Source organism: Notamacropus eugenii, chromosome 7, assembly GCF_028372415.1.
Source record: "Notamacropus eugenii isolate mMacEug1 chromosome 7, mMacEug1.pri_v2, whole genome shotgun sequence".
Lineage (NCBI taxonomy): Eukaryota > Metazoa > Chordata > Mammalia > Diprotodontia > Macropodidae > Notamacropus > Notamacropus eugenii.
This window is the reverse complement of record NC_092878.1, coordinates 65,128,698-65,140,993: the sequence shown is the minus strand read 5'-3', so window position 1 is coordinate 65,140,993 and position 12,296 is coordinate 65,128,698. Positions and strand designations below refer to the sequence as shown.

At 37.1% G+C, this 12,296-nt stretch overlaps 1 protein-coding gene across 11 annotated transcripts in view; it reads left to right on the top strand.

The window, feature by feature from the left end:
• CEP128 (centrosomal protein 128) overlaps positions 1-12,296 on the top strand; it is a 559,633-nt gene that overhangs the window by 523,955 nt on the left and 23,382 nt on the right. For 10 of the 11 annotated variants that reach the window (XM_072623250.1, XM_072623249.1, XM_072623247.1 and 7 more), the window contains one exon: positions 11,726-11,837. The exons of the other annotated variant lie outside the window; for it this stretch is intronic. In XM_072623250.1, the coding sequence (XP_072479351.1) occupies positions 11,726-11,837 (112 nt within the window). The remainder of the gene's footprint in view (positions 1-11,725; positions 11,838-12,296) is intronic. 11 annotated transcript variants of the gene reach the window in all.

Below are 12,296 nucleotides of genomic sequence, written 5' to 3'. Positions count from 1 at the left end.
GACACACATATGCTAGCTCCGAAACCCACAGCCCATAAAATACCTGTGAAGAAGAACTCCCAACAAATTCAGGAGCAGCAGAAGCCATAGAACAACGGAGTGGAGGAGATTTCTGTTCCAGAAAGCCCGGAAAAACCAACGTGAAAGGTCCCTCATGCACTGGACCCAGAGCAGAGCCCAGCCCTGCCTTGGCCTCGAGGTACCGAGAGGAGCAGATCCGAGCAGGCTTCAGAGACGGAATCTCCAGCAGCCACAAGGGTCCCTCCACCCACAGGTGCTGAAGGTCAGTGAGAGGGTCTCTTTGGTTGCTCGAGAGGAGAGTGGAGTGTCCCCATAATTCAGGCCCCCTTGGGAGGCATCAGCCAAGGCAGCAGGGGACAGGGGCTCCCAAAGCAGGCAGGAGCCCAGATTCATTGTTGAAGGTCTCCACATAAACCCCCTGAGGGAACTGAGCCCTGTGAGGTGGCCTTGCCCCCACCTGAGCACCTGAACTTAATGTCACACTGAATAGCAGCCCCATCCCCACCAAAAGCCCTGAGGATGGGAAGCAGCATTTGAATCTCAGACTCCAAGCACTGGCTGGGCAGATCTAGAGGTGAGGTGGGGGTGGAGAGGAGACTCAGAAGTCAAGTCACTGGCTGGGAAAATGCCCAGAAAAAGGAAAAAAAAAATAAGCCCATAGAAGGCTACTTTCTTGTTGAACAGATATCTCCTCCCTTCCTTTCTGATGAGGAAGAACAATGCTTACCATCAGGGAAAGACACAGAAGTCAAGGCTTCTGTATCACAAACGTCCAGAATAAATATTCCATGGGCTCAGGCCATGGAAGAACTCAAAAAGGATTTTGAAAATTAAGTTAGAGAGGTGGAGGAAAAACTGGGAAGACAAATGAGAGAGATGCAAGAAAAGCATGAACAGCAGATCAGCTCCCTGCTAAAGGAGACCCAAAAAAATGCTGAAGAAAATAACACCTTGAAAAATAGGCTAACTCAATTGGCAAAAGAGGTTCAAGAAGCCAATGAGGAGAAGAATGCTTTCAAAAGCAGAATTAGTCAGATGGAAAAGGAGATTCAAAAGCTCACTGAAGAAAATAATTCTTTCAAAATTGGAATGGAACAGATGGAGGCTAATGACTTTATGAGAAACCAAGAAATCACAAAACAAAACCAAAAGAATGAAAAAATGGAAGATAATGTGAAATATCTCATTGGAAAAACAACTGACCTGGAGAATAGATCCAGGAGAGACAATTTAAAAATTATGGGCCTACCTGAAAGCCAGGATCAAAAAAAGAGCCTAGACATCATCTTTCATGAAATTATCAAGGAAAACTGCCCTGAGATTCTAGAACCAGAGGGCAAAATAAGTATTCAAGGAATCCACAGATCACCGCCTGAAAAAAAAAATGGAAAAACAACTGATCTGGAAAATAGATCCAGGAGAGACAATTTAAAAATTATGGGACTGCCTGAAAGCCATGATGAAAAAAAAGCCTAGACATCATCTTTCATGAAATTATCAAGGAAAACTGCCCTGAGATTCTAGAACCAGAGGGCAAAATAAGTATTCAAGGAATCCACCAATCACTGCTTGAAAGAGATCCAAAAAGAGAAACTCCTAGGAACATTGTGGCCAAATTCCAGAGTTCCTTGGTCAAGGAGAAAATATTGCAAGCAGCTAGAAAGAAACAATTCAAGTATTGTAGAAATACAATCAGGATAACACAAGATCTAGCAGCTTCTACATTAAGGGATCGAAGGGCATGGAATATGATATTCCAGAAGTCAAAGGAACTACGACTAAAACCAAGAATCACCTACCCAGCAAAACTGAATATAATACTTCAGGGGAAAAAATGGTCTTTCAATGAAATTGGGGACTTTCAAGCATTCTTGATGAAAAGACCAGAGCTGAAAAGAAAATTTGACTTTCAAACACAAGAATGAAGAGAAGCATGAAAAGGTAAACAGCAAAGAGAAATCATAAGGGACTTTACTAAAGTTGAACTGTTTACATTCTTACATGGAAAGACAATATTTGTAACTCTTGAAACTTTTCAGTATCTGGGTAGTTGGTGGGATTACATACACACGCACATGCACACACAGAGACAGAGAGCACAGAGTGAATAGAATAGGATGGGATCATATCTTTAAAAAAATGAAATTAAGTGGTGAGAGAGAAATATATTGGGAGGAGAAAGGGAGAAATGGAATGGGGCAAATTATCTCTCATAAAAGAGGCAGGCAAAAGACTTTTTAGTGGAGGGAAAAAGAGGGGAGGTGAGAGAAAAACATGAAGTTTACTCTCATCACATTCCACTAAAGGAAGGAATAAAATACACACTCATTTTGGTATGAAAACCTATCTTACAATACAGGAAAGTGGGGGAGAAGGGGATAAGCAGGGTGGGGGGGATGTTGGAAGGGAGGGTAATGAGAGGAGGGAGCAATCTGAAGTCAACACTCTTGGGGAGGGACAGGATCAAAAGAGAGAATAGAAGCAATGGGGGGCAGGATAGGATGGAGGGAAATATAGTTAGTCTTACAGAACACGACTATTATGGAAGGTATTTGCAAAACTACACAGATATGGCCTATATTGAATTGCTTGCCTTCCCAAAGGGAATGGGTGGGGAGGGAGGGATGAAGAGAAGTTGGAATTCAAAGTTCTAGGAACAACTGTCGAGTACTGTTCTTGTTACTAGGAAATAAGAAATACAGGTAATGGGGTATAGAAAGTTATCTGGCCCTACAGGACAAAAGAGAAGATGGAGACAAGGGCAGAGAGGGATGATAGAAGAGAGAGCAGATTGGTGATAGGGGCAATTAGAATGCTCAGTGTTTTGGGTTGGGGGGAGGGGACAAATGGGGAGAAAATTTGGCACCCAAAATTTCGTGAAAATGAATGTTAAAAGTTAAATAAATAAATTTTAAAAAAAAAAAGCAAAAGAAAAAAAGCAAAAAAAAAGTTTAAGAAACCCTGGACTTGACCAGGAAAGTAACTCAGAGAAATTAAGTAACTTATTCCAGTTCAGGTGCTAGTCCCTACATGAAGCCTTCCATTGCCTCCTTTTTTCTTAGGTTATTTATTTCTACTTCAGTTTCTCCTAGCTCCATTTACATTTTATATAAATTATTTTGTACCTATCACCCCTCCCTAACTACAGTGTAAGTTCCTTAAGGGGAGAGATCATATCTTATTTGCCTTTGTTATTTACTCACTTATAACATGGTGCCTTCAATGTATAGCTGGAGTGTAAATGTTGAATTGAATCCTTCTCAGCTTTTGACTATTTGGATAGTTTGCTACATTTTAAAACACAGCTGTTTTGTAAGTAAAAATGAATCATGTCTGCGAGCAAGTGCTTTTTATAGTTCATAAAAACAAAAAACACTCCAGTATAGTTTGTCATCCATCCTATACACGTTTGTAGTGCACACAAAAACATCTGTAACTGAATTCCATAGCTTCTAACTGAATCATGACGAGGGTTTTTTTTTGTTTTGGTTTCGTTTGGGTTTTTTTGGTAATATACATATGGAGTCCATCTGAGAATAGTGAACTAATTTGATAATTCTATAGTTTAGAGATTCCCACACTATATTATTAAGTGTTTAAGACTATGCAGACAACTATAATGTACCTTGCTTTTAAAAGTTGGAACCAAAAATTGTCTATATGGCAGAATTTTTTCTACTGTGAATTCTGACCCTTTCAGTTGGTCGGAAAACATTTATTCAAGTTCCCACATGCGTATGATACTGAACACTGTAATTTGTATCTAAGATAATATAGTGATGAAAGACTTTATCTCAATAGCATCTTATGTCATCATGAATGCATTTGTATACACATATTTGTGATACTTCTCTGTTCCATTTCATTTCACTTGGTTCAGTCTACTGCAGCATTTCAAGAACAATAGATAAGGCATGCCATTAATGAATGTCTGCATCAAGTTATTGCAACATGGACTTATTGAAAAAGAATGAAGATTGATAGCAATGATCTCATTCAAAATAATATAAATTGGGGAAATTTTACATCTTTGATAATCCTTATCTTCTCTCAAAGATTATATGAATAAAATATTGGGTTTATGAATCATTTACAGATTATATATTATTGGATTCCACTATCCCCAAAGGGGTGCCTCAGACCTATTTAACTCTCTTTAGGCCACAAGTCGTTCCAGGCCATTGTAGATTAGATAGCCTTTCATTGTGCCAGAGTTTGGAGATGATCAAATGGAGGGAGGGGGAAAACATTAAGTGTTTACTATATGTAAGCACTGTCCTAAGTGTTAGGGATGCAAATGAGAAATGAAGACAATGTCTGCTCTCAAGGACCTCGAATTTTAATACCTGGTGATAACACATGTAATGAATGAGTTTTAGCTGCAAGTCAGATGGAAATGTTCCATGATCTCTTGGGTACAGCAACAAAACAGATGACATTGCATCTTATTTAATGTCATTCCAATTTAAAAAGTCTTATTGGTTTCTGTTGCTGGAGCATTTTAAAAGTAATTCAGTGACTTGAAATTTCTTTTCCAAGTCTTCAGTAGCTATGGCTGTTAAGAAGGTAGGGGATGTTGCCAGGTTCACATCTCCACACAGATTGCCTCCCTGGAATATTTTTGTGGAGCCCAGACTGAAAGCAGAGCCAATAGTCTGTGGGGTGCTGCTATTTCCAGGACTCTTTGAGTTTTATCTGCCCATTGGTGGCAGTTGGTTAATGGAAGATATTGATGGGTAGAGGGAATGAATGGTCCCTTCTCTGCAAAGACTATTTCCCTTGATAATATCTATAAGGGTAAAGAGGGAGGGGGAAATAGCCATTTCCATGGAGCTTGGACTTGGTGTCCTGGGATATCTCCACAAGAGTCCAAGGAGAGGTGATGATCAATGGGACTTGACCCATCTGGCATATACTGCCTCCTTTTTGTCCCTGAATGTTCCTTGCTGCTTCAGTTAGTCTGGTTTGGCTGTCTTCTTGGTGGCAGGTAGTGTTGGTGGTCATAGGTCTCTTTTCCACAGGTGTTGTTCCCTTCTATGACTTCTCCAGAGTCTGGTGGTCTGGGAGGTCCTCCTGTTCTTAGGTTCTCAGGATCACCTACCTGTTGATGGCAGTTGTTAAGAACCCTAGCTTGGAAATTAGCCTTTAACAAAGCAGAATAATTTTCTCCTTTAAATGAGATCTAGCTTATTGATAAGATGCTTCATTTCCCACATCCTGGCAATAATAGCATGAATCACTTTGTGATTTTTTTTAAAAAGATGAATAAATACTGAATTATTTACCCATCATTAATATTTCCAGAACATCTCCATATGTAGAACTATTCTTTTACCTTGTGTCTGATTAATTATTAAGGTCACCTGTTTTAATCCACTTGACATGTATTGCACCAAGGATGCTTGCTAAAAAAGGCATATGAAGGAGGAAAAAAGAAACTACCCTTTTAAAACAGCACATTTTTAAAGGAGCATGCCAATGCAACATGCTTGTCCTAGGTAAGATATGATATTTGTAACTTCAAATACTAGAACTGGGGGAGCAGAATAAATTTTCGGCTTGTTGCAGGATGGAATTTGCTTTTCCACTTTCAGGAAAAGAGACTCATTCAGTTGTATATATTAGCAGCATCTAAAATTTTCTAATAGCCATATTAAGGCATTAATTTCAAACATTTGTTAATCATCAGTAATGCGTGTTTGTGGAAAGATACTAATGGAAAGAGTCAGAATTTCTTTGGGTTATCGTAGATTCAGAGGTATTCCAGAAAAAGAGGATCAAACTAAAATATTATGGTTTTAAAATCAAGCATTAGGAAGCAAAGTCACAGTGAATGACCACTTCTCTAAATAGAGAAAAAGATTAATGGAGAGTTGCCCCTCAGCTGTCATTAGCACTAGATTTATTGACTACTTAAGAGAAGGAGTGACTAAACAGTTGTCTGCTGACTGTTGAATTTGTTTCCATTAGTAAGTATAAGTGCCCAGAGGATCGAAGGAAAGTCCAGAAGGAATTTATCTCATTATAAAATCCAACAAGATTAATAATGGAGTGGATGTGACCCTATCTCCAAACCTTAGCTAGCAGCTGGAGCTTGTAAAATGCATAGAGGCATCTGCATAAAACTTAAAATCCAGGATCTTACTTCCATTATGGTTGTGGGAGGAAAGAGGTTGTTAACACTTGTCTCTGACCTTACTTGGGGGAATAGGTCATTGCTCATCGGAGCAGGAGGGTGAAATGGTGAAGGAGAGATTGTTACGCCACATATCCTGTCATCTCTTCAGTGTCACCTGCCATCTCACCACCTTTAATCTACTTTCTTGCACAGGTGAACTGCACTTAGTGAAGAAGATTTGACTTCTGAGCTGGCAAAATATTGAGTCTTTAATCTGAAGCTAGAAAAGACCATGGCAGTCACTTGTTCTAACCCTCTTCATTTTATAGATAAGAATGCAGGATCATAGAGTATAAGTGACTTGCTCAATGTCACATGGTTAATGTGGCTAAGCTAAGCTGACCCACATACTTTGACTGTAAATCTTCCTTCCCTTGCTGGTCTAAGGATATGCTGCTTAACAGAGTTAGGCCTGGGGTCCAAACTCAAACTTCATGTACAAACTAGGGTCTATCTCAGAGAGCAACTGAACATCTGCCTTGTGGTCTGTGGTATGGACTGAACATTTAAAAGGCTGGGAGAAAACAGCAGTCACTTTATGTCCCTAGAAATTCTGACATGGAAATTTAACCTGTCATCTTTGTTAAGGCAGTCTGATTCCCACAGGTAACTATAATATATATCTTAAATTTCTACTTAGGCAAAGGCATTTGCTAAAGCTATATTTTTATTAAGGAGACTTAAGAACGGTTTCAGATAAATTCCATTATAATAGAGGTGCAGTTGAAGTTACTTTTTATTTTTCTTCAGTCATATCAGACTACCTCATACACAAAGTAAATTGATATGACTATAGTTATTGCAGTTGTTTTTTTAAACAGTTTGTTTATAAATTCTGTGTCATAATTTATATATGTACAAATTAGTTTTGTCTCTTTACACTATGTATAAATTAGGTTTGTCTCTTTACACAGTCACCTTGGTGAGCTTCATGTGATACTACCTTTATTTTAAAATATTTCTCGAAGTTCTTTTTTTGAAATTACCATTAGAGCACATAGCATATTCTGTTCATTGTATTGCGTTCAAGTGCTTTTCAGTCATGTCTGACTCTTTGTGAACTCATTTGGGGTTTTCTTGGTAAAGTTACTGGAATGGTTTGTCATTCTCTTCTACGATTTATTTTACCGATGAGGAAACTGAGGCAAACAGAGCTAAATGACTTGCCCAGGGTCACGCAACTAGTAAGTGTCTAAGGTCATGTTTGAACTGAAGAACAGGAATCTTCCTGACTCCAGGCCACCACTCTATCCATTGTGCCACCTAGCTGTCCCTGTTCTGTTAATTGTCTTCTGCCAGCTATATTTTGTAGAGAATTTGATCCTCTGAGAGTACTTGGCCTTTTTTTTTTTTTTAAGAATCAAATATCATTTTAAAACAATGGATGGGTAGAATAAGATGGATGATCAAGGTGGACAACACTGTTTTTGGTCAAAAACCAGACATTGACAATGTGTCACTTTTTCTTGTTCTCTGTGGAACATTCATTGTCCATAATATGCTAGATACTGAGTGAAATAAAAGATAGCATAGTTCCTTTTTTTTTTTCCAAAAGCAATTCTATAATACACACAGTGACTATAGCGATGTAAATGAAGGCACCACCAAAAGTTTTTTTTTGTACTCTTTTCTTTGTAATGGCCAATGTTGGCCATGGAGAACCAGTGATGAGAACAACTTCCCTCCTCTTAGTGCTACCGTGTGAGGTGATAAGCCATTGCTCCTCAGAGCAGGAGGATAGAATGGTAAAAGAAGAGATTGTTATACCCCATATTCTGTCACCCTCTCCTATTGTCTCTTTAGCACCATGCAAATATAAAATGTGCTGTCAGGCACAGTCACCAGATTGGTTCATTTTGCTTAATTTTTTTTTCTTTATTATGAGAGGGTTCAGTATGGGGAGGGAGATCCCTTTTATTTTGACAAACATATCAAATAAATATTTAATAAATAAAAATTTGTGAAATTTCACAGCAGTTGTGAACAGGGAGAAGAATTATACATGTAGCTTCCCCGATAACTCTTCTGCTTTAGAAGCAGGCAACATATAGATATGTAAGTACTTTTGTAAGTGGCCATTTAAAAAATAGTTTCATTATATTATAGTCAAAGGCTATGCAAATACATATATGCATATAATGTGTATGTGTATGTATCACTTGACCTGGAAAAACAACTCTAAGTACATGTTCTATTAATTTTGATTTAAGGTTGTTGTATTTTCTTCATTGGGACCTTTAAAACTACCCTTAACCTTAACTATTTTATCTAGAAGCCAAGAGTACCATGACTCATGTAAAAAGCCCAACTGGCAATTTAACTCTATTTCTTGTAGTTTCATATGAAAGAATATATATGTATATATATGAAACTCTATAATAAAAAACATTTGTGTCTGTGAAGGTATTTGCTTTATGTGGGATTTACTCTGCTCTCTGGCCACATGTTGTTGGTCTCAGGGGGACTGGGCTAAAGTGGATCAGGGGAAATCCACCAGTACTGTTGGTAAAAGCCACTGTGTACACATTACTTTTACTAGGTCAGTAGCATAGTCTTTAATGTAACGCAGAACATTCTTCTCCATATTAGTGTATGTGGTAAACAAGTATTCACCAAGCGTTTATGGGATTGCTAAGTGAATTTGCATTTGGGGTGTGTGGCATAAATAGTTTATATATACAGAAATTTCGTATACCAAGTAGTAAAAAATATCCTAAGGCCTGGATAGATAGATTAGAATCATAAAATGTTCATCCCAGCAAGAATTTCACAGCCCTGATTCAAATTCCTCATTTCTATAGATCAGGAAATTGGAATTCCCATGAGGTTAATTGGTTTACCCAGGGTCATACAGTGAATTGGTTGTAGAGCTGAAATTAGAACCCAGGACTTTTGCTTACCAGCAGTATCCATCCATTAGACCACATGATGTCTTTAGGTACTGATTGTATGTGGAATTAGTAATTTGGATTAAATAAAGACTGATCAAGAATGAAAATAGTAAGAAAAATTCAAAGTTGTGGTCAAACTTTCATCTTTTACTTCATGTATTTTTTTATTACTGCTGGATCATGCCACTTTTGTAACCTTTCACATTTCGTACTAGGGCATATATCTTATCAGTGATTAAATTCTGTTTAGTCTCTTCCATGCTTTTTCCAGGATCAAGACCAATTAAATGTCAGGAACAGAATTGTTTGGGTGGTATGAGTGAATGTTGTTTTAGTTGAAAAGAAACAAATACCTTGTGTTATTCTAAGAGGATTTTTGAATGCACTGATTGCCAAACACCCTTGTGTGAGATAGCTGTTCCAAGACTTTTTTTAAGGGTCCATTTTAAAACAAACACAAGTTTATTTTTCAAAAGTAACACTACAGTATATCCAAATTTGTTCTGCAGATGCTTCATAGGAATTAATGTGTGTGTTTCTCCTTAGGGTCAGTAGGCATAATTGCTTTTATTTTTGTTTAATTGTGGGAAGTAGCAAGAACAATGAAATTACAGGAAATTCCTTAGGAAAATCCCATCAGTGTGCTTCTGAGAACATATATTCTAGTTAATATAAACTACTGCTTCTTAGAATGTAAGAATCATCCTCATTCTTCTTTAAAAATCAGGCAGTCACCCAGTGAAATTTTTTAAATTCTGTTTTAGGAATTACAGTTCATTTGTTTCAACAAGGAAGTGTAGGCCTTGACTGTGTTGGTATTTTTATCATTTGATAGCTGCTGTTCACATATCTTCACTCTTTACCATATACCCAGAGCAGAAGTCCAAAGATCATTGACCTGGTTCTAGTTTTGGTTCTGATTCTTACCATTTGTGTGGTCTTAGGCAGGTTGCATACCTTCTCCAAAATCATTTTTTTCCCCTGTAAAATGAGGGATTTGAGTTAGGTGATCTCTGAGATCACTTTCAGTTCTAACATTTTATGATCTGTATTAAATCTAAATTGCATTTCTATACCTCTCTCTCTGTCTTAAGTCCCTTATTTCCAATTACATGAGTACAGATTTCAGAGTCAGAACACTTTGGTTCACATCTAACATCTGGTGCTTGCCACAGGTGTGACCTTACTCACTTAAATGCCTTGTGCCTTGGTTTCCTTATCTGGAAAGTGATGTGGCTGAACCAGATGGCTTCTGAGGTGCCTGCCAGCATGAGAGATATTACTGAGCCTTTATTTCCCCTTTTACAACCCTGTCTCTGTTTTTCCATGATCATTTCTTTTCTTACTCTCCCAGAATTGAATCTTGGGACTCATTTTTTCACTCCTTTCTCTTCCCCTCCCACCAGCATATATAGTCTATCATCTTGCTTTAACCTTCTTGGCAGCTGATTGCCCTCTTGCTTTCCATCTCTATAATAAATACTCTGAACCAAGCCATCACACCTTCACATATCTAGACTACTCAGCAATATCTTCCCGGCTTCTATTCTCCCCATCTCCATCCATTCAAGCAAGGCTGCTAGATAATCTTCCTTGGATACCTTTTTATTCATTGCCCCCCCCCCCCCCTTTATTGTCCAGTTACTATATATCCTTTTACTATGTTGCTTGGTAAGGTTCCATAAGTCATTTTATATAATTATGTTTTAATCATAACTAGATCATGTATTTCACAATAGCCAGAAACTTATTTTCTATTTCTGTTGCTCCCCTTATCCCAGTAAAATGTTCTATATCTAATGCATTTAAATATTTTGATTCATTATAGCAAGTATTAAGTTTCAACTTATTATTGTCTTTAATTAAATTTGACAAGTAATGACATAAAGCACCTTCTATGTGCAAAACACAATACTAGGGACTAGGAATAATGATCTGCCTTTAGTTCTAGGAAATTGAAAGAAAAAAACTTTTTTAGGGAAAGGAATACAATATAAAAATGCAAAATACTATAAGCTTACTATAACTGCTGGCTGACAGTACTTGACTGTCAAGCACAAGAATTTAAATTCTCATGGTTCATAATTTTAGAACTCAAAGAATTTAGCTAATAAGCCTAAATTCCTTTACTGTACATGAAACCTTATAGTCCAGAGCTACCTAGATTAACCAAAGGATTGTTTTCCTTTCTAGAACTCCAGATAAATGAACCTTTTTTAAAATATATCCATATCTCTGTCAGTAGAAAGCGAAGACACTCTTATTTTTAAATGCAAACATATAAAATGTAAACATGGTTATACCTACTTGACCATATTATGGAAAAGGAATAATAAATGAAGGTAGAATTCTTTTATAGACACTGATGCTAAAAGCTAAGGTTAAAACCTGATTTCTAGGCTAATCATGCTGCATCAGGGTTTGACTGTATGTGGTTGTTGTATTTGGGGAGGACATAATTTTAACCATAGTATATATGAATCTCTGTGATTAAAAAGCTCAACTTATGACAGGATTCTGCTGTGCTATGCATATATAACAAGGTTCATTTCAATCTTGGTAGTCTGAAAGAAATTCAAGTACTTTAAATATTGTGATTATTCAACTGAAATTGGACTTTGCTGCTTTCTCTTAGGATAGGAATATGAATGTGAGTCCTCCCAGTGATCGAGGGGAAGGTTCTATCCCCAGTTGGAAAGAACGTAGCAGCACCTTCGAGCACAGTTCAAGTCTTTCACAAGCAGGCTGTAAGTAATGAAGAACTGTCCACATATCTCCTGCTTTGGTAAATTTAATATGTAGAAATCTAAAATTCCAAAATTGATGAATTAAGAAGTAATTATTCATATCAACAAAGAATCTTTTGATTTACCAATTAATTTGCAACTGTTTTCTTATATGTAGCAAATTCTCTTAGTACTAAAAAATAATAATAACATCCAACTTGCAAAAATATTTAGATCCGGTTCCTCTTTTCAGATGAATCACATCTCCAGAAACTGTCTTGAAAGGAATCACTTTAGGATAAACCCTCACTGTAAATATACTACTATTTTTTATATAGCCAGAAACAGTTCAATCAACCAATAAAGATGGTAAGAATGCAATATTCAGCAATATTGAATGATAAGAACAAGAAAATGTAAAGGGTTGAAGCATGCATATTTTTATTTATATACAAATAAATTGGGAATCAGTAGACCTGG